Source organism: Siniperca chuatsi, linkage group LG3, assembly GCF_020085105.1.
Source record: "Siniperca chuatsi isolate FFG_IHB_CAS linkage group LG3, ASM2008510v1, whole genome shotgun sequence".
Taxonomy (NCBI): Eukaryota; Metazoa; Chordata; class Actinopteri; order Centrarchiformes; family Sinipercidae; genus Siniperca; species Siniperca chuatsi.
This window is the reverse complement of record NC_058044.1, coordinates 19,673,302-19,697,515: the sequence shown is the minus strand read 5'-3', so window position 1 is coordinate 19,697,515 and position 24,214 is coordinate 19,673,302. Positions and strand designations below refer to the sequence as shown.

Here is a 24,214-nt window from a genome sequence, read left to right as displayed (position 1 = left end):
AAAAGCTGTGCAATCCAGACATAATTTAGTAAGAAGTTGGACACATACAACCCGGTTACTCTCAGCAGGTTAAACGTTCATTCTCTCACCTCCTGCTTTTCGTGATTACTTTTATCATATTTTAATGAAATGTTCTGAGAACATAATCAAGAAGAAAAATTTGGCCTAAGTGTGTGTGGATGTGGCCTAAGTGTCTTTTTCTGTAATTATGTATTTAGAAGTCCTTTTGCCATCTACTGTAGACATGCACATGAATGAAAGTAACTTCTGTCTAATCCCTGAACCACTCTCTACTGCTGCTCACTGTTTTTTGATTAGTAAGACACCAATTGGACACACATTGGATAGTTGTACCCTGCTTATTCTATTATATAGTGTGCGTCTTCCCTGCTCATTGACCCTGAGATGCAGAATCTGGCTAAAATCTGGCTTTTCTTACTAAAAGAAAATAAACAAATGTTGAATAGAAAAAGAAAATGTCATTGAACTCAATGCAGCTTTCAACAGATAGGTATCTCCTTTACGAAATGATTGTGCTGGGGCTTGTGTGCGATAAAGCATTGCTTGCATTTACTCATAGCTGTGCATTCATCTCTGCCTATTTTTCTAAAAAAGGATATTAGCATTAGACTCCAGTGCAAAAGAACCAGAAGGGCACACTTTCAAAGTCAAGGTTGAACATGATGATTGGGAGAACAAAAACCAACCAGCATCAGTTAACAACCACAACTGACTCATGCGAATAGAGCGTAACCCTTGGCCAGAGTATTGACTGGCCGTCTGGTGTTAAGCAGCTTACTGTATCCCTGTACTGTGGTGTGGCCCCCCACAGCCATAATTGGAGGCTGTAGCGATCGATAGCTTCCTCTGTGAGGATTTTCCCAGCCAATTAGGAGATTAGTTCAAGCGCTAAGTGCAGCAGACAACATGAATTAGCAGAAGCAGAAACACAGGCGTAGAAAGGTGCAAATTCTCTCTCTCTCTCTCCTATATATGTCCAAGCTAACTCTCTCAACATGCATTGATTTTGGACTGCTGTTTTTAATCCTTCACCTCATTTCTTGTAATGTAGATTTAAGAAAATTGTTTGCAGGACATTAACATTCGATGACAAAAATAAAGCATATTTGCTGAGCTTCACCCTCCTTACTGTTGCTACACCTATCAAGCTTTCTGTTCTCGTTAGCCACATATGTTGTTTACAAAGAAAGCGGTGGCAGATTGACCACACAACATTCTTCTTAATTTAGGAAACAATGGATCCTTGATTTCAGACAGAAGCAGGCTTCTCATTTGTAGCCGATGAAGCACAAAATGATGAAATAATAGCTATAAATAAGGTGGGAGCCACTTGAGATGACAGACATCATCACTACTGCTGCATTGACCCCATTAGCCAAGCTATGTTCTCAAAAGTTTCAGTAATAAGAAACTGAGTCATCGTAATACAACACAAAACAAAAGACTGGCTGCCCCACCAGTCCTTGTGCCTTCTGAGAAGTAAGAGGATAAAAAGATAATTACTGTTGTACATAAAACTCTCGAGGAGTGATAGCTGTCCCTGTGAATGCTGCGGTGCATTTGAGTGTACTTGTGAATTTGTGACAAGTAGCTTCCCATAAAGTCGCTTCTGTGTGGATTTCCTTGACATGTTAGTGGCTCAGAGTAACTTTTTGCACATACATTGGCTGTGAGATGGATGTAACAGGAATATGTGGTGAAAGTAACAGGCTCTTACCTGAAGCTAACGAGCATCCAGCCAAAGACACCATAAAAGAAAGAAAGACAGAGAGGGACAGGAAAATAAAATTAGATGAATATGTAGATAGATAATACAACAATGGGGGAAACAAAAAAGAGGAGACAAAAATTACATATTACTGTGCCTTTTCACCAGTCTTTTGCTGATTAGGGTATTGTACTTTTATAACCCCCCATCTCCGTTCTGTGCTTGTCTCTTTCACAAGCCACAACTATAAAGAAATCCAGGGAATTGTATAGCCAGACGGTGGAAAGTAATGGCAGCAAACAACATCTTTACAATCATTGTAACAATGGAGGCAGTGTGCATCTCTGCAGTATGCAGAGGAACAAGCAGACAGCTTTTGAGAGGAAAATTGCCTGTAAATTAAAGCTGTATGTGTATATAGAGCCACATGAAGCTGAGCTGTAATGGTGCAAACAGCGGGGTGTGCAAAATGCTGTCATTGGATTTTTCTTTTAACGCTGCAGACTATTGTGGGGAGCATTGTGTGTGTGTGTGTGTGTGTGCGTGTGTGTGTGTGTGTGTGGGGGGCTGCGTGTGCCAATGTTGAAAGAGACTGCTGTATGAAAAATTCTGATTTTAACTGTACTCATCTCCTTTTCTAATTTAACAGTGCAACATACAAGGAAACCTTTCCATGTATGTGAGATATTTTTATGTATACGCATGCAGGTGTAAAACATGTGCATCCATGCATTACATGTATGCATTTGCAGGGCTGTATACAGTACACATACAAGAATGTGTGCATGATTACATTATTTTGTACATTTGTGTGTGTATATGTTGTATATACTTTGGAAATGTGTTTATTTTGTACATGGAAGCACTGAACAGTGTTTTGTTTGTCTGTACCTTCCACATGCTGGCCTCTTTCCCGTACACTACAGCCATGTTGTTGACTTTGTTCTGCTGGATGCTCCTCTTCTCCGTCTCATTCAGCTCCTCCGAAACGAAACCCATGAATGAGTTGTCTGGTGTGTGAGCTGAATGTGTGTGAGTAGTGAGGAAGGGCAGGATAGTAGTAGAGAGAGAGAGAACACACAAAGACAGAACAAAAGAGGGGGAGAAAGAAAGTTTCGTTGTGAGTAAGAAATAGAGAGGAAAGATGGAAAAAGAGCACATCCTTATTTGCTTCAGTTCAATGGCTAAGTCAGAGTGATTATTGGCTACCTAAGTATTATAAATAGTGATTGTCATAAAGCCAGCTGCTGCTGGCTATGTGAAGCTGAGATGGCTCTGGTAGTACTAAGGTGTACTGAAATGGTTTTCCAAGTACTGACTTTAAGTTTACATTATTAAAACCAACTATATTCATGATTTTACAGCTATTAACTCAGTAACGCAGTGTACATTCTCATATATTAAAAAAAAAGTAATAAATTAGGACTCCTGCTGATCTCTGACAAGTATGAAGCAGTTGATAATGGTTGAGTCAGTCATAATAGCTTTGGACATTGTGAAACATGGGTGTCTACAGCAGGCCACATATTGACATTATGATGATCCTGCTGTTGAGCGCCAACTATAGTTTCAGTGAGGAGACAGACAACAACGAGGGCTTGGAGAACAGCAGATCAGACATATTGTGTAGTGTGAAACAGAAACAGAAAAAGCAAAGCAAAGCAAAGAAATAAAGAACAGATACAGCTTGAAGGGATGCTAGGAGCTGTGGTGGTGCTGAAAATAGCTGCATTAGACGCATTACTCCAAATTAATGTGAGCAAGCAGCCAGACCTGTCAAAGAAAGTGAAAACATTGAATTGGAGTCATTTTATCATTTTAAGAATGCTGACAAAACTGATGACAGATCTGTGCATGTGTGTGTATGAGAGAGACAGTTAAGAGTTTTAACTTTCATGTTTTGAAGTTATTAAATACAAATGCTTGAACTGATGAGTGTTAAAAGATACGAGGATATAAAAGTTTAAAAAAATGTTTGCACATCCTATTATAATGTGATACGTAAATCAATATTATCAATTCTGTGAAACAACCATTAGTATACTGATAGTATGATTAGTGTATTACAGAAGATGAAAAACTATTTAAATTAAGATTTTTAATAAATTAGGGAAGCGGTTGTCATTCTTACGGAACATGGTCATGTACTGCCTGGCGTTGAGGTTCCAGTAGCCCCAGTTGGTCCGGTAGCCGTGCAGCGTTGCGTACTCCTCATGGTTGTAAGCTGGCTCCGTCCCAAATGTGTCAATCACTCGAATATGACATCTGTAAAGACACAGCACAACCACTTTAAAACAAAATGTTCCTATTGTGTCCTATGTACAAAAGATATCAAGAACACCCTATTTTATAAGCAGTATACAAACACTTAAAAATGGTTTATAACACTCTATAATATTGTTTTAAGCAGCTATAAGGACATTTTAAGTGTTTATTTTATGTTTATTTTAGTGTAATTACAGCTATGTTATACTGTGTTATCAAACTAACATTCAATAACAATTCAATATACACCAGTTATTGATGCTTCAATATGGAGTTATGATTATTGACAAAAACTCCAATAAGCACTTAAAATATTTAGTTATTTTATGAATCACTACATAACAAAGTCTTTTGTGTGTCTCTTTCTCATTTTCCATGAAGTTTGTTAATGAATCAATTGCATTAATTGTAATTTTATGAGTAACAGAGACATTTTCTTAGGTGCAGCAAGTATCTTTCTGTGCTTCTCAGACAAATCTGAGCTCTGCCTCACTTGCAGGATATAGTACACGGAGGGTCCTCCCAGGTGCTGACTAAATTACATGCTAGGTTTACGCAGATTGTGAACACAAACTAAATGCAAGGCACAGCACAAATCTGTCTTTCACTTTCAAGTTAGTAAATCTGGCCCTGTGTGGTATCCTGCAGTTTTGCCTGCATGTTGTCAAGTGCTGTGTGCGAGGTTTGACATGAAAATGAAAGGAATAAAAAAATAAATAATCACTTTGAGGTTTAGAGGTTGGAGTTGCGATAGGGCACTGATAGGGTTTCCAGGTGAACGCTTAGTAGCACAGCACTGAAGCACTAAGGCTGTGCATGAGTGCACATAACACAATCATACAGACATGCATATTGTACATGCATGTGCTCTCTAACACACACATACTGTACATACACATACAGAAAGCTTACTATGCCCTTATCTGTACCAGTGACTGGCCAACCTGTGAGCTCAGGGGGATTAACAAGAGCTAAAGGTGGCAGAGTCCACTTCCTCAGCTCTGAGAGTCTTTCCTGGCAGATATAACTGTGTCTGTGTGTGTGTGTGTGTGTGTGTGTTTTTGTGTGAGTGTGAGTGTGAAAGAGCGAAAGAGAAAGAGTGAGATAGTCCAACATTCTTCAGGAATAAAGTCACTTACCTGTTTCCTGGCACACCACTGGCCTTATAGCTGTACACAGGCATCTATTTTCACATACTAACATTCTCATATATTTACATATCTTGATGTGCAATGTATTACTCTTTCACTGTAGCCGCTTTCCCACAACCTTGCTTTTCTTCTTGTATTTTAGTTAGTGATTTCCAATATTTCCTGGAATTATTGTTCAGAAAGTGCAATAGCAGGTCATGAAGTTGTTGCTTTCAAATAAATATGTAAATGAAATTGATCATTTATCTGTTTGATAAGCATGTGATTAGAGATAGGTACAGCAATAGTGACTGTAGATGTGAGAGTCTTAAAGGACAGGCTGTTATTACATAGGTACACTGGTATGGTATATGAATTGATTATTAGAAAATGACTTGACTTGTCTTCTTACCACATTAGCATTGAAAGTAGTCAGTAGCAGAAGTCTGGACAGTGCCACACATTAAGGCATGTAAGGGAAAGTGTATGTGATAACAGAACTGTAAAATGGTAACAATGCAATATTTAAAACTTTTAAGTATATCTGTGTTGTCTGCCTCTCCACAGATTAAATTTTTACAGCTCAAACTTAAAAAGTAGTAAAAGTAGCATAGCTAGCAAGGCTACAAAAAAATTAGCTTTCCGATGTCATCCATCAGCTGTCTCTGTCACGTGACTCTCGCCTTTCATGTCATAGCGGTCCCTCGAGAGTCTTCTGATCAAACAGATTTGCAACTAACTCCTTACTCAAATACAACATGTCCTGTCTTTATTCTGTTTTATGGTCTATTGAAGCTGCTCATAGTGGAGAAATTGGTTTAACTGTCTGTTGGATGATGGATTTCTTACTGTATACTTGTTGGACATTGGTGCAAATGCACTTAGATTCTCATAAGCTGAGAGTTATAAAAAATGTAAAAATGTATTATTACATTCCTGTGTTATAGCTGCACTGGAAATCTCTGGACAAGATGTCATGATTTCTACATTTGAGGCACTTATCCCCTCGAATGAGCAATGCAATCTTAACAGTCCTAATGTGTATTAATTGTGATTTTTTCTTTTCTTTGTAGAACTCCTCTACTAATGTATTGCCAGACTTGTGTATCACCCACTTACAAACAAGCTCAAAACTGCTGGCTCTCTAACCTTCAATGTTCACAATTTGATTTCCTAGAACAGCATTTAGCTTTGCATGCAGGCATCTGGCAGCACTTAAAGACAGGGTCCTTGGGTGATTGTTTATATATTTTCAAGAGCTTTAGTGTGGAAAACAAAAATATTCCTCTGAAGCCATTCCAGTCTTGTTAGAGACAAGGTGACACTCCAATCTTGTTTGACACTTCTCAGATATTTCTGTCAATGACTGCAGTGATATATCTCGGAAAAGAGCTTATGAAAACAGGCTTATCGGCAAGAGACAGTCAAAAACATGCACTTATCTGTGCAGCCTTGTTTTGAGGCACTAAGGATGAGATTCTGCGGAAAATGTTGTGTGTCTATTTGTAAGGGTCACAGAAAGCTGACAATGAATTATTAACAACAAATGTTAGTTTCACTTGTCTCTGCCCTGTCTCCCTTCCTCCCTCTCTCCAACCTGTGCTATCACACATCGCCAGCTCTGAAACGGTGAAAATGTTTCTGCCCACAGATAAGAGGTCCCAAAGGGAGGGAAAAAAGAAGGAGTGGAAGAAGAGGGGATAAGCAGAGGAGTAGCTTAGCTAAATATCTATCGGGAGATCAGAGTATGGGGCTAATCTGGGTTAAACGGCTGCTCAGCAAGGCTCAACAGTCCTCCGGGGTGAGGGGGAATATGGCAGGGTGATGTGTTGTTGTCACCCACAGTTTCAGCTTTAGCTATGGGGAGTAAGAAGAACCTGGATTTCACTGGACAACAACAGACACTTTAAACTTTAATTTTAAGCTGTTTTTGTTATTATGCTTTACCTGGCCCAATGAGCAGTTAAAAATAAACCATCCATCAGCTACACGCAGAATCGTTTACATTTTTACATGAAAAATGTGGACGCACACAATGATGATTATCTGTATTCAATCACACTTCCTCAGACCTGCCAATATATTTGGTTTGTGATATGACAGCAGACACCTGGATAAACAACATACTTTCTAAAGAATCTGCAGTCTGGTGGAACGTAACAACGTACAGTTACTTACTTACTATCCATTTTATGCTACTTTTTACAACTACTCCACAACATTTTGGAGGCAATTATTGTACATAATACTCCACTACATTTATTTGATAGTTTTAGTTACTAGTTACTTTGCAGATTTAAATTATTAATACAAAATATAAACCAATCAACTAATAAATAATGATATACAGTGTATTATTATAGTTTAAGTTACTCAGCAGTATATAAAGTAATTTACCCCTACCGTAACCAGCTGCAACATTAAAGTGATTACATTTCACTGTGATTGTACCTTATATGATTACATATAAAATTAAATTTAGTGTGCATTAGTAGTGAGATATTAATAATTTGGTACTTTGCTGAAGGATGTCCTGTCACCAAATGAAACTGAAAGAAATTGATGACAACCCCCATACAGTATTCATCACTGACTGCACATATGTTGCAACATTTTAGAAGCATCTGTGTGGATAATTAGCTTTAACACTTTTGTTGCAGCTCAGCAAATGTGGTAATCTTCATGTTTGACATATTGTGTCACACAGGTATTACAATGTGTTAAAATAAAGGTCATGTGCTCTTACAGAGTGCTGTTCAAAGGCATGGGAAGTAACACACAAAAAATACATAGTTTTATATTTTTTACATGTTATGCAGTGTACCTTTATCTTAGTGACTCCTTTCTTTAAAAGTGCAGTAATGTGTACAATACTTCCTCTTCCATCCATCAGTTATCCTCCATTACTTTAGCAGATGCTGCGGCATACTCACTTTGCTACACCCATTAGTCTGCCTTCGACTTTGTAAAGTAGAACTACTTTAGCATATTGTTGTTAACCTGTGGAACTCGAGCCACGGTGGTTTTTTAAAATGTTATCATTTCAATTGAAAGCAGGGTCACCGTTAGTTGAGGAAAACCCTGAATGATACAGAGCTGGAAAGAAGCCTGAGAACATGCCAGGGATAATAATTCGATATAAATTATGTCAGAGGAGCTGACATAAAGTGTGAGCTGTTAAAGTGTTGTCAAGGGACCTAAAGGTAGTGCCGCTGATTGATAGACTACAGTAGATGTTCTTTTATAGCATGTACTGAGAAATTGTCCAACAACTTGAACTAATAAAACCCTTTGAAACTAATTATTTAAAATCAGAAATATGGTTATCAAGCCAAAACAATGTTGTTTTTCGTAATTTCTCGAAAAAACCCACATGCTGCATGTATAATTGATAACACAAAACTCAACTAAAAGCTAGATCATTCTTTGAAATGAATCCAATGAATAAACAGTCATTTATTGTTGCATGGCACAGCAAATGGGACCACGAAGACATTAGTACTGGTGTTGTGGAGAACCATTATCTCACGTTGGAGAAGTAATCTGAGTTAAAGTGAGTTTGAGCAAGATGACAACTCTACCATAATCAAAACAAACAACCAGCCATTGATACCTCTATGAACGTTGCTCTTTTGCAAGCTAAAATTAACCTAAATTGTTAGTGATGTTTCCCCAAAGAGCCAGCAGGCTCCAGGGAAGTACAGGCACTCTAGCTTGTCTTGTTTTTTTGCAGGCCTTCCCCTGGATATCTTCTCCGATCCGCCTCTATCAGAGCAGTCCTATTATCAGATGAGTGGGTGTGATTTAAGACTATCTCCTATCGGCTTTCAGCATCTTTAACAGCAGCACACACGCACTGACACACCCTCGCTTGCACACACGCACACACACACACACACACACACACACACACACACACAGCAACACACTGGACAGGACGGCACCGTGTTGTCCAGGCATAATAAATGAATGTGGATGTCGGTGGGAACATAAAACAAAAGTAATTAAAGGGAGCTGAAGGGCCCCAAAGCTCAGAGCAGTTGATTAATGATGCCTTTCAGCGTACAGGGCTCAACTAGACTGGTCTAACACCTGCCGAGGCGAGAGAGAGAGAGAGACAGAGAGAGAGAGGTGAATAGGTTTGTCATTGACCAGTCCTAAACCTCTGGGGGATAGTGGAATTGTTGGGTTAAGATAAATGGATGAAGAGGTAGAGCGTGTGCTGTGTTGCTGAAACATTCAGATAATTCCTTCACTGCAAGCTTCTGGGCGTACAAAAGACTGTCTCTTACAAACACTAAAAGTCACATTCTGTTAGGGAAAGCAGAAATCAAGACTCCACACGGTAATGACGGAGCAGGGGAACTGCTGACCTCAGCAAGCAATTAGGTGCAGACTGCTAGCTGAGTGGCATCTTGTCTGGGGGAATTGTGGGATTTTTTGTGTGTGTGTTTCTGTGAGAGACAAATCGTGAGAAACCTGTAATGCATTTCTCTCTCTCATAATTGGATTTTAAAAATACATGGAGCGGTGTCAGATTGACTCCAGACACCCTCCACTCTTCTGTTTTTGTGGTATCTCTCTTTCTCTGTTCTGTCTTTTTTCTTTTGTTGCCATCACTCCACACACCTTCACTGTTTTATCTCTTCCTTACTCTTTCCTCTGTCTACTTCACTTTCATTTGGCCGCAGACTCACATATGCCCTCTCCTCTTTTATCTTTTATTGTTGTTTCTTCACGCTGGAGCAAGAACAAGGAAAGCAAAATGTCAATTGCTGCCATCGCATACAGGGGGTAGACAAATATGCCAATTTATTGGATCAGGAAAGATGAGAGTGGGAGAGAGGGGGGCAGCTGCAAGCTGTTTTTAAGGGCCTGGAGAGGACAAGGCTCAAGCTGGACTTTCAACTTTATGTGTTTCTGAGGCAACAAGACCTCTGAAGATAATATAGGCTTGTACTGCTTCGCTCTGCAGGGTTGTGCAGCTGATTCTTTTTTTTCCTCAAATGCACTGTGGCACTTTAAAATCTTGTTTTGGGTTTTACTTAACTGTTTTGTTGCCTCGGTCTCATGACTGTCATGGCCTAGTTTCCAAGTTGTTCCATCTTTGGAGCAATGCCAAAAGCCATTAAGCACACTTTTGTAACAGCACAAAAAAGCTCTCAGCCTGTTTCTTTTTTAACGTCTCACTAATCCTTCTTCTTTCTCATGAGGCAGATGTCTTCTGTTTTTTTCCTGTCTTCCTGTCTCTTTTTCTTTCTGTGTTTAATCACGAGCTTCCTGTTGATAGTGAGCCTCTGAGTGCATTAAGACAACAGTATGTGTGTGTGTGTGTGTGTGTGTGTGTGGTGTGTTGACATACTGTATTGTGCATTTTGAGGTCTTTAACGCAATGGAGATGAATGATTAGAGGGAGACAGCAGTATGTATACGTGTGTGTGCACGAGTGTTTGACAGAAAGAGTGTGTATTTTTAACAAGCTAAATGAGTTACAGTCATAAATCTGGACAGAGACATGTACACCTTATTAATTAATCCATAAACACAGCCAATAAACCTACCTGCCTTGCTGGAAAATTGCTGACACACACACACACACACACACACACACACACACACACACCTACAGCTACAGACACACACACACACACACACACACACAAATATACGCAGGTAAAGCAGCACACATATACAGTGAGAAAATGGAGCCACACACAAAAACAATGCACATCCACTAACTTGTGTTTCTTGAGTGAGAGCCCCATGTGTTGCTTCATCTGCTGCAGGCCGTGGTAGTCAGTGTAGATGAGGTCAAAGGGCAGTGGGCCAGTCAGTGGGCAACTGCCTCTGCCTGGAGGCACGCCGAGGAACCTGCAACACACACAAATAAAACACAGAGTTTAGACAAGCAGAGAAACATGACAGACAGCGAAGAGAAAAGATTCACTCCAAAAACACTGAGTACATGGACTGCACTTCAGCCTGCCGAACCACCAGAGCATCCAAGCATTCATTATTAACTCGGACAAAAATATTTTTCGTTTTTTTACAGAAAAAAAAAAAGAAAACGGTAAAGAAAAGGTGTACATATAGCAGTGTTAGCAGGGAGTCAAATGCATTCATCAGCATGTGAAATGGGGGGTGCTGAGGGTGTCACCTTTTTTTTATTAAAAAAAGGTTTGAACTTATCTTTATATATTGTTTCCCCCTATTCTGGGGTATTTATGTGTAGTGTACACTTACCAGTGGAAGGATAGGACTTTTATTTTGGTTTTATTCATCCATTTATTATGAAAATGTGTATTAGTCCTCTATTATAGTCTTTTGCGAGGTGACAAGTTTTTCTATGGTGTGTTCACATAATTCTACAGGTGTTGAATCAAAATAACCACAGACGACACGAGTCAGCTTCTACCTGTCTATGCTCCATCAATGGTCAGGTCAGCCAGAACTCTGATAGAGAGCTCTTTTGCAAGCTAAAATTAACCTAAATTGTTAGTGATGTGTCCCCAAAGAACCAGCAGGCTCCAGGGAAGTACAGGCACTCTAGCTTGTCTTGTTTTTTTGCAGGCCTTCCCCTGGACCCCCCTTCCCCTGGACCCAGAGGCGGATCGGGGTGCGTTTGAACGTCATTATTGGCATGGCAGTGATGTGGTCAGGACCGCCTGTTAAAGCTCACCCTCGAATGAAATATTATGATTATACAACAGTCACCAACAAAATAAAAGATATAATAAAAATGTAAAAAATGAAAAAAAAAATTGTTGTTTCCCTGGAAACACATGGGGACTGACTAATAACTGGAAAACAATCAGTCAGTAGAATCGAATGTAATGAAACCTAGTTTACTACTCCAGCAAGTAGGCTGACCCTTAATAACGACCTAGCAACAGAGACAATTTCTGGTCCCTGTTGAGTCAGCCAGCCAACTTGAGCTAATGCTTTCTAGAGATCGTGGGATTTCCCCAATTTGAATAAATACCACACATCTAATCAAAAAACTGCCTTGCTAGATTAATCTTGTAACTAAGATATCTGCTGAAATTTTTTTTCCCCATGGACAGATTTAAATGTAACACACTGGACCATTAAATGTTTACAAATGTTACTTGATGTCAACTGGAATCATCTGAAAAACAAGGAGTGCTGAATTACTCATTCCCATTCCCATCAGCAGAAAAACTGAGTGGTTAGCATGAGCAGTGATAGCTGAATAGACAAAGAGCGCCAGCTACAGAGACTAAACTTCATCAGCAGAAAACCCTCTTTGATTGACAGTTGATCTCTGAGAAGTGCAGAAGTGGAGACACCACAGCAATGAGATCTTTGCATACAATACAGAAACTTTTTTTTCTCAAAAGAATTGTGCCACTTTAAAACACCAAAAGTATACTTTCTTTAATGCATGCCCCTTGAAGAAATCAAGTCCCTAACCCTGGAGCTTTTACGCTCAACCTGCTGAGCTACACACCAACACAAGTGAGAGAAACAGACTGTCAGATGGCATTATGAGGCCAGAGCTGGAGCATTAAGAGGAATTTGAACAAAAATTAACTGTAGTAATCACAGTTTGAGGGAACTTGCATTGTGTGCCAAAATGACAAAGACCACCGGCATGTCCTTCAAAATCTTTGGGCGACTGCATGACAAAGTAACCCAACAAGGTGATGATGTGAAATAATCAAATGCCCATCACTGTTTGCATCTCCCTTTGCTTTGGGAAAGAGTTTCTCATATTAAAGATAAAAATCTAATCCCCTGGAGTGAAGTAAAAAAAAAAACCAAACAACTAAAATTATGTTTTGACTGAAAGTTGTATTAAAAGTGTGTTTGTTGATGAGATAGTATCGCATGGGTAATGCTGAGTTCAATCAAAGTCAAGCCAGGGGCACTGGGGAGGCCTTTGGCAAAACATAATTCAAACAGGATGAAAAGAGCTGAATGTGTAATGACAGCAGCAACATCAGCAACAACAACAGATGGTCAATGGATGGAGGGAGAGAGAGAGAGAAAATAGAAAGAGAAAAACTTAGGTTGTGTGTGTGTGTGTGTGTGTGTCAGGTGCTTAACTGTATAAGTGCTCATGTGTGTATGATCTATACTTGCTGTGTTGTGAGATCCAAATGTCTGCCTGTCTGTCTATTGATAGATACAATCCTACCACTTCCTACCAAGAGTCTATTTTGATTACAACAAGACAAACAAACACAGACTTACCCTAACCCTAACCTTACGATAAACCTAACATTTCCCTAACCTTAAACCAAGTCTTCACCCTAAAATTTAATGCTTTACGTTATGAGGACTTGCAATTTGTCCCCAAAAGGAAGGCAAGTCTCCACAATGTGACTGTGTAAACAGATTTATGTCCCACAACATGAGTAATACATACACACACACACACACGCCAGAACAAACCAAAGGAGAGAAGAGATATTATTTAGTGTAAGTGTGTGGTGTACTGTGTCCATTTTCACATCCTTGTTTCAGTTTCAACTCATTGATTGACTGGGGGCCTCTCAGGTAGCGTGCCGACAGACCTGCTATTGGATTTTTGACCTGTAAGCGGTCTGCTAGCTCTTACTTAGCTCTTATTTCTGTGACAGATGAGGCCAAAGGCTAATGGAGACTGTAATGCAATTCGTACTCCCAGTGAATTTCATCTCGCTATGCTAGTTTTACATGGGAGTCTTTTTGGCTGCACTGCATATCCAAAGGGTCATTTGATAGTGTTGCAAGGCAGCACTTACAGGAGCTCTGCTGGCAGCTGCTAACCACCACCAGACAGCAGTGAAAACACATGGATAAAAGAGTTTGATGTAGTGACTGAAGTGAAAAATGTGGTACTACTGTTAATCAACAGCAGCATGTGCTTTCTACACAAGTATGGGAAGGGAGTGTTTTTGTCTGGTGTACTAATATAAACAACCACTGTAACTAGTAGCAATGTGACAAAATAATCTGAACTCAAAAGTCCACTTACTAGCCTTTTCTGGAGTTTTGAACTGCATCTCTTTGTCTTCACAAAGAGGACTGTGAGATGTGGTTGGAAGCTAGTGAGTGGTCCCAGAGTTAAGATTATTTTGTCAAATTGATATTATATTCCCAAAGTCAAGAATGAACTTTTAGGATCACGTAGTAGCAAGTAGTAGGTTTATGAATATATTAGTTATCCAGGCACATTTCTCTGTATGTATAAAAACAAAAACAAAATAAAAAAAAATTTATATTCCACATTTATTCAATTCCACTTTCATGTGTATTACTATATTATTAAATGCTAAAATGATCCGGATGCTACATGAACCCACACTGTAAAGCTTTCATTAAAGATTAGAAATTAGACATAATTGTTGTTACTTTTCGTTGACTAAAATGACAATATTTAACTAAACAATGTACTTTTGTCAAAAGACATCAAAATCGTGTGCCGAAATTATTACTGTTTTCAGTTTAACAACATTTTTTAAAGGACAGGCTTACATTTTTTCATGTCTGTCTTCAAAAAATGTCAATATGTACATTGAAACGGTTTTTGGTCGCTGTTATCATTCCTCGTTTCCATGCTGGCTGTGAAAAGATGCCTTCCTAATGTGATTACAATGTAAGTGATTTGGGATAAAATCCACAGTCCTCGTTCTGTGCAAAAATGCATTCTAAAGTTCAGTGGAAGATAATATGAAGCTTCAGCTGTCTGAATTAGACAAATCAAGTGGGCATCTTCCAAAGCTGCAGTCCTTTAGATGAATTTTTCTCTTGGCGTTACTATCCCTTCACTATAGCTCAGCAAGGAAACACTGCTGGTGAAGCACAAAGAGGGAACTTTGTACTAAAAAGACTGTAACTTTGGAAACTGTATTTCTCTAACTCAAACTGCTGAAGCCTCATATTAGCTTCAGCAGAACTTTAGACGTTTCTTACATTTCAACCAATAACGTGCAATGTAATCCTTCAGTTTTAAAAATCACAACTGTAATGTTGCCTGTATCCAAGCATTTCAGAAGATAGCCGCCATCTGCGGTTTGTAGCCCTGTAACACATTATGGAATAGCATGATGGGATTTCAAGTGTGCACTCTGCCTGGAGTGTGGTGCCCCTCATTAGTCTTGCTTCCATTAGCGATACAATGTCTGCCTCCATCCTTATAGATAATGGAGAACGCTCATAGTTAAAGAGGCCTATCTGAAGAGTCCATTCAGTGAAAACCAATCACATTTCAGTGATGACAGGGAAAAAGCAAGCTTCCTACAGCTTTATTTATACTTGTTATAGAAGTTTTATATAAAAGTATGCCTTAGTTCCTAAGCTCAAACCACTGCTTTAGTTCACAGCTTGTTTCAGTTCCTAAGTACATAGCTGCACAGTTGTAGTGAACATCCACATCATATTCTGTCTTTATTAAATACTCTCAAAAACACAGAAAAGAAGCTTTGTTTTAGAGATGTGGAGTTAAGGTGACAATCTGTGTTTGTGTTTATGTCAATGCACTGACATATGGGCACTACTGACAAAATTACACATATTGTCAGTTTATTAATGCCCCAAGAATGAAAAATAACCAACTTAGGACTACAGGTTGAGACTATTAGCTTGGAGTTGTTGTATCAATAACATGCTCTATTCATTTGTCATTAAATTCATATATACCCTCATCAACGCTTTGTATCACACACCCAATCGAGCACATATACACACAGTTTGTGATGATCGCTTTATCATCACGGGTTATTTATTGAGGAAAACCAGCAATAACATAATATGTAATAACATAATATGTACAATCTATTTTCATTACGCAGCGCTTGCACTCTTCCTTTCTTTCCTTTTGTTTACCTGTATGTTGTTGGCTCAGTCAGTCTACCTGTATGTCTGTCTGTCATAACAGAGAGAAGAGGGACAATGAGGCCAGTGAGAACAGGATTGCAGTAATGCTAATTTGGATTGAAAAGAATAAAAGAAAGAAAAACACAGACTGTAATGTACCAACAGCTGAGAAAACAGCAGCTCCTCGGTTCTTCATTTTCCATCAGCAGCCTTTTCCTCTCATTCTTTTCCTCTAATCCTTCTCTTTTGGCAGCTATTCAACCATAGCATATCAGCCATGAGTGAAAATGATTTGTTTATTCTTTAGTCAAATGTTTTCCTCTCTTTTGTTAAGGAACACTGAAGGACACTTTTGCTGATGAAATGACATTGAATACCTGACCTCTGGATGGTATTTGTACAAAGCTCAGCTGAACCAGCTGTCCATTAAATTCACCCGTTGATAGAGGTTGGTACAGTATTAACACCCGGCTCACACCTTGTAAAGGACAATTCAATGGCATTCAACTAAATTTGGATGCATAGCTAATTGGACACACTGTCCCTGTGTTAGAAACAGACAATGTCAGGCTTGTTAAACTCAAACAAAAAATGTTTTGTGGTTACGGTAAGGTAGGTGATGAAAGTTGTGTCATTAGGCCAATAAAGTTCAATTATACTGAATGTTCTGAATCTGTATTTGTATTAGTGAAACTGAATGTTTTGCTGAGTTATGTCTGAATTTTGTAAAACAGATTTTATAACTAATTAAAAAACATTTTCAAAACTATCATCTTATGTACATATTCAGCCGTCCAAATCTGTGTTTTAGAATTCAGCCCTCAAGAAGCTTTCAGATTGTTAACTTTGAAGTATGAAGTCAAAACTAGATCTGCAGTCCGGCAAGGTTCGAAGCAGGCATTTGCATTACTGGTTCTGTTTGCTGCGTCTGTTTCCCATGTACCCAGATGCTGGCACACTTTTAAAAGGATTGTGATGGTTAAAGTTGAAACTGTGACTTTTGAAAATGTCTGCAAATGTCTATTTTAAAAATGCTAAATTGATAATTAAGATTGAAAAAAAACAAACAAATACAAAGTCAGTTAACAAATCAGATACAAATCACAGCATTAAACCCAATGTAAAATCAGAATATATAACTCAAATCCAGTTGGGTTGTGTGTAGAGTCATATAGCGTATAGTGCGTATCAACATTATACTTTACTATAAACACATTACTGTAAACGCTTTAATGCTGACACACACACATACACACACACACACACACACACACACACACACACACACACACACACACGCTTAGGATGGCAGCCATCCCAGACACAATTCCAGTGCCATGCAGGGCCACACAGGAGTCCAATTACCCAAGGTTCTCTTGTCTCCTGGCTGGCATCTAGTCAACGAGCCCTCAGAATGAACACACACACACACACACACACACACACACACACAGGCAATGAATTACCATAGAGTGTGAGAATACATGAATGAGGGAGGGCAAAAGAGTAGCGTACCAATTCATATTTCCTAATATTTATTTACTGTAAAGAGTATTCAGAATATATACAGCCTATTTAAATAAACCACTGTTCATATAGTAAACCAGCAGTTGTGCAGAAAAACAGTGATGCTAATGCATTTGTTGAAGGTGCACTACAATCTGAAAGTAACATGGCATGGTCCAGTGCTCATGAAACATTTTCAACAGGGTTTCTATGCCACTGTTGACAGAAAAAAAAACTGGCAAAATTGGAAATACAAGGACATCAGTAGGATGTGGCAAAAGCAGTTATTCCACTGCAGTCATTAATCAAACTGAAGCGTTTTGGTTGTTATCCAAGAAGACAACTCTGATGGGAGCTGGTCGTTTACAGCTGTGATGCGCAGCGTGTGCTGAACCAATTCCTCAGCCCTCCAAATATAACGGATGTTATCAGTTTGATTATTTAATTTGCGATTTTTTTCACATTTGCCATCTTGTGATAAACACTAGACTGATATATAACATAATATATATAATATTCTTATTAGTATCATGATATTAATCTCAGCCATATGAAACAGCCCTAATGTTAACTGTAAAACAGGATACAATATATCAAATATTAAATATATCAAATCCTGTGTTGACATTCCTTCCTTCTCCGTCTAACATCATCAACTTTCTCAGATTTAAGAAACTTTGAATTCTTTGCTCTTTCAGTATATGAACAATCAACTGAATCTCAGTGAAACTCTGTATGTATGTGTTTGCAATTTGTGTGTGTGTGTGCGTGTGTGTGTTTGTTACTAGTTATGTTTTCCTATGCATGGTGCTATATAGTTATTCCTTTCAATACCAAATGACTGTATTGATCTCCTAAGGAGCAATTTAGTAGGGTGTTGCTCAAAATGCACAAAATGAGCAATAACACACAGTGCTTGTGGAGACCTAATATTGGCCATGTTGCCCATAGGTCTATTACTGTACAAACTGTGTGTAGTGTGTGTATCTCGGTTAAGTGGTGCAAAAACATATTTTATAGAGATATTTTATTCTTTCTCACTCCTGCTCCTTGGTCTTTTATGTGTGTGTCACCAACCAAACAGCTGGCCATGTGTCACTGTGGGGTGAAGAGATTCCTCTCAGCTGGCAACACTGAGAGAACAGATGATCCATACTGGCCACCGGGATGTGTGTGACTGACTTAGTGTTGTGTGCACGTATGTGTGAGTACAGTTTGTGTACTCATATGTGCATTTGCACTGTATTTAAGAGTCTGTGATGTGTGTGTGTGTGTGTGTGTCTGTGTGTGTTTATCTGCATGACACAAAAGTTGAAGGGCATTCCAATCAGTGCTGTCAGCTAATGTCATCCCAACCGTCCTGGCTGACAGAGGGCGAGACGGGGTCGGCAGTGAGAAGGGGATGGAAGCAGCTGAGACTATGACAAGCACTGCACAGAGTGGGTGTGTATATGTGCTTGTGTCTTTGTGTGTATCATACCATAAAAAAAAGATTCCCAAACATGACAAAATAGACTGCTGGTTATGTTTGGCATCAGATCAAATCTAGATTTTATTGTGGCCTGGTTCACTTCATATTTACTGTTCTACTGGGCTTTTGCTCCATAAAAGAAAAAGAAATTGTAAAAAAAAAAATACAGTATATTCTGGTGCCTAGAGCTCTATACTGTATTAACTATGTTGTGTCTATACACATTTTCTTCAACTTCTATTATCAAAGAAAAAAATGCCACTGGCAGAATGTTCTCTTCATTGCACATCAATGTGATGAAAATGTTTTGACATTCAAAGCTAAGCACTTTATTTGAATCACATTTTTGATTTCACACTTGTCTTTCATTATTAAAGCAAGTCAAAGCAAATTAAAACAACCCGCTGGACTTTACAGGACATCCAAATTGCTTATTCAGGTCAGTTTCAGAACCATTACATACATACAATTTACAATTTGGATGAAGCATTTTCAACTTCATTTTTTGTTTTGATGTCTTACCTAGACAACCGATATTCATTTACACAGGTATTATGCATGCAAGAAAAATGTAAACAGACCTCACTCTGTCAGGAAAGAAAACAAATATAGAAAACAATATGGTAATCACTTTCCATATAGGAGAGCGGTCAAGCCGAGGGAGCACATGTAGAGAGTAACAATGGTGTGAAATAGAACTACATGTCTAAATCTTTCATCAGGATTGTTTTGCAGATTTTACTTTGAGGGAAATGTGGACTTGGTATGCAAAATGTGTACATGTGTACAAGCCTCACTGACTATTCAAAGAAGGGCCATGCAAAAATCAAATAGTGAAACCAAAAAATCTTAAATGTCATGAAAATGTTGCCTTGGTATTGCATAAGGTAACATCAAAAAGTTTCTGCCTTAAAACTCGCAGAGATGAATATGGTTAAAAAGTTTATCACCGTGACATGATGACAAAATTGTGCAACACCAGCTTGATCCTCTTATGTGTGGACCCTGGAGGCAGCTGTTGGCAGTATAACACTCCCATTTTAGGAAGACAAGTCTACTTTACATGTCAAGAAGTTACTTCAGTGATGTGAGTGTGTTTGTGTGTAGGTGATAATGTCTGTGTGCATGTGCATGCATAGCTGGAATATTAAAAATTCCTGCCTGAAAAAGTAAATACCAACTATCAACTTAATTCTCAGCTCAATCAAATGATAGTTGAGTACACACACACACACACACACACACACACACACACACACACACACACACACACACACACACACACACACACACACACACACACACACACACACACGCACACACACAGAGCGTAATCAAACACTCAAACATCCATGTAATCATCTGTTTCCACATCCGCCTCTGATTACACCCAGGGGATGGCAATCTGTGTGTGTGTTGGCAAAGTTTATCTTACTTGAAACACACACACATAAGCAGATACGTGCATACCATTCGACACAATCTTTTACACACAAGCACTCACACGCATCGAAACATACATACATATACGGCAGTGACAGAAGCAGCTGACAGGCCCCAGTTATCAGCCAAGGCAGGGTACATTAGATAAGGGAGCCGCAAGGCATCATAAACACCAATACAGAGAGAGAGAGAGAGCATCAGAGGGAGGGATGAATCAGAGATGAAAGAAGGGAGAGGAAAACATTCAACACTCCTGTCAGAGATAATAAAATTCTCAGAAGAAGAGCTCCAGTGCAGAGAGGGAGAATTAGAGACGCAGGGGGAGAAAGACAGAGAGAAAGATGGGGGAGCAAGGTGAAAGGAGAAATCACAAGTTAGTCGCAAGGGGCGGGTAGTCAGAGAGAGAGAGAGAGAGGGCGAGAGAGAGAGAGAGAGAGAGGGCGAGAGCGAGAGACACACACACACACACTCTGACCAGTCTCACAACAACACTGCTTTCCAAACACCAATCAGAGCAAACCAAATTATAACACAATATAAAGAAACCTATATGGAATATTGGAAAGAAGAAACTAAAAGCCAAAGTAGATCAGAATGTTATTTGGCCCTAAAAAGAGATTATGAATTGGCAGCATATCTCTCTACTGTCAGAGACAGAAAGCAGAGACAGATCCTAACCAAGTACAGGCTCAGCGACCACAAACTGGCAATTGAAAAAGCAAGACACAAAAAATCATGGCAACCAAAAGAAAACAGAATATGTGGTCACTGTTTGACAGGTGAGGCTGAGACAGAGATGCACTTCCTACGGGATAAGGAACGTTTACTTTAACAAGTTCAACTCTGCAATCTCAGAATTCAAAGAGCTAAATGACCTCTCAAAATTAAAAATACTCCTAGGAGAAGGAGACTTGCTGCAAAATATATCAACATGCCACAACCTGGGGGACAGTGAATGATCTACACACACACACACACACGCACGCACGCACGCACGCACGCACGCACACACACACACACACACACACACACACACACACACACACACACACACACACTCATTTAAAAAAAATTGTTGCAATGTTTATGTAGTTTTCACTTATTTGTATTTGTATTATTAACTGCAAGTCTACAATAAAAAAATATTATTATTATTATCTTATCTTACCTATCAGTATATACTTTAATAGCACATGTCTACATGTCTTCTGTTGATGTATGTTTTTATTTTATTTCACACATGCTTTGGCAATGTTAACGTCTGTTTCCCATGCCCAATTGAATTTAATTAAATTGAGCGAGAGAGAGAGAGAGAGAGAGAGAGGCAGCTATACAATGAAGTGAAAATAAGAATGGGAAAATACACCTCTATAACCTCCATGGACTGACTTTGGTCTCTGAACGAAATGTGAATTTACAGATAAACGTATTTACACACACACACACACGCACGCACGCACACACGCATGCACGCACGCACGCACGCACGCACGCACGCACACTGCATATGCACCCTTTGCTAATAAAGCAAGCTCCTGCTGTGTCTCCCAAGACGTCAGGCGGTCTGCTCTTTTCCTTTCATCAGCAACTTTTGATCTAATCCCACTAAATCAAGAAGAATAAGAGTCGGCATTGGTTGTGACGGAGGAAGTCGAGGGAATTGTAAACACGCACACACACACACCGATGGATACACGTGTGAGACCACACAGCGCGCACACACACACACACACACACACACACACACACACACACACACACACACACGTATGAAAAAGCATATAGAGGGATATTAGTGTGTAAATAGATACTTTGGCAGATCTACATATCATTATGCTCTCACACATGGTGCAGATCAGATAAATCCACTTTGCAACCTGCTACCGGCACTCAGGATGGAATGAAACAGAAGCAGAGTGCCAGTCAAGTGATACAGCAGGCAGATGCCTTTCGCTCGAGTGCCATCCCACATTCCATCACCACACACACACACACACACGCACACACACACATACACATACGCACACACACACACACACACACACACACACACACACACACACACACACACACACACACACACACACACACACACACACACACACACACACACACACACACACACACACACAGCGTATTCAAGTGAGCTCATTAGTTTTACCCAGCTGACAGGGCAGAGCACCAACTGAGAACAAATTTTTATCGATGTGTGTTGTAGACCATTGACCCTCTGAAGCTGCACTCAGCTGCCTGAATTGAGCTCGAGCTCACACCTGAAATTAGACTTTCCACACTGGCACTAGAGAAAAGACTTTTCCAGTGGCAGTCAAACGACAGAGAATAAACCCACCTCTCATCTATGCCTCAATAACTTTTCTTTAGCAGCTATCATTCGGACTTGACAAGTGTTAATTAGCAAGTTTGTTCACACATAGAGCTGATATGTCTCTGGGGCAGCCATGCAAAAGCATCAACAGTCTTAAATCTGATGGGGTGGAAAGAAACATTGGCACAGACTTAAAGTGATACTGCAGATTTTGTTGCATACTGAAAATTTTTGAGACTGTATACCCATGAAAAAAGATCGGTCATTTCAGCAAATGCCCCCAAAACAACATTAGTTTACATGGAAGTGACAAAGCCCTCTAGCGGCCATTTGTTCTGTTGTGAGCAAAGGAGGAAATACTGTGTTGTTGTTGTAAAGCCAAAAAGGCTGAAGGAGGAAGTTATGTTGGATTATGGGTCATCAAAACGGCAACCTTTGACAAGGGAGACCGCTGTTTGGTTCCCGTTTTGTACTCCTATCACAAATGACACCTGACCTTAACCGAATAGATTCATGCCATGCTAGTGGCGTGGCTCTAGGGTTGGCAATGTTGGTCTGTCGATCGGTTGGTCAATCACTTTGGTTCAGGCTGAAATATCTCAACATTAATTTTTCACAGACATTCATGGTCCCCAGACAATGAATCCTCTATGTTAGCATGCAGACATTAGAATTTAGTTCACAGCACTGCTGTGCCTCAGTGCAGCTTCACAGAGCAGTTAGCATGGCTGTAGACTTGTAGACAAACCACAATCTTTCCCCTACCCCAACCAAGTTTTTGTACTAAACCTTACCAGACCTTAACTATAGCTGTGCAAGATCAGAAAACAGTTTTACAGTGATTTGTAACAGCTTTGGAAGGCACTGACAAATGATGTCCTGCCGATAGAAGCATCAGATCAGAAAACCCTTGTATGTGTCATTTTGAAGGGCAATTACAATTTATTTGGTCATTTAATTGGGAGGACTTGGGAGGTCCATGCAAAAAGGGCCAGGAGCTGCACAGTTTGTTCAGACTCACCATGAGAACCCAGCTCAGGTCTCAGGCAGGGTTCAAATCCATCATATTCATGATTTTAATTCAACAAAGAATAAAAGATACTGAGAAATAAAAAGTGGTGGAATGTGGTTTCTATAGGACATAGATGTTATGTAGTTTCATATGTCTGCTCACATCTCTCCATTAGACAAATGGAACAGAAACACAGTGTTGGTTTGTTGGTGAAGAATTGGTAAATAAGTTGTTAGAACAGCATCTGTCTGCACTGATACTGTAGGCATCCGCAAAAAGAACTGCCAGTGTGTTTAATAACTATCTTTCCCTCCTTGAGTTCAGTTATTACCCATAATTTGCTGCACAAACCAGATAGAGTGAGAGGAAAAGGCTAAAGTGAGACAAAGTGGGAAATCAAACAAAAAAGTAAAGGTGAGAGAAAAGAGAGCAATTTGTTTACATTGAGCGAAATCAACACCTTTCTTCGCTCAGCCTAATTTCAAGGCTGGCTGCCCTAAAACGGCCC

General features: G+C 39.4%; 1 protein-coding gene across 9 annotated transcripts in view; it reads right to left on the bottom strand.

The window, feature by feature from the left end:
• The window catches only part of LOC122873718 (alpha-1,6-mannosylglycoprotein 6-beta-N-acetylglucosaminyltransferase B), a 108,215-nt gene that overhangs the window by 12,544 nt on the left and 71,457 nt on the right, over positions 1-24,214 (bottom strand). For all 9 annotated transcript variants that reach the window (XM_044190802.1, XM_044190804.1, XM_044190798.1 and 6 more), the window contains 4 exons: positions 10,864-10,995; positions 3,861-3,994; positions 2,621-2,751; positions 1,739-1,744 (listed from right to left, as the gene is read on the bottom strand). In XM_044190802.1, the coding sequence (XP_044046737.1) occupies positions 1,739-1,744; positions 2,621-2,751; positions 3,861-3,994; positions 10,864-10,995 (403 nt within the window). The remainder of the gene's footprint in view (positions 1-1,738; positions 1,745-2,620; positions 2,752-3,860; positions 3,995-10,863; positions 10,996-24,214) is intronic.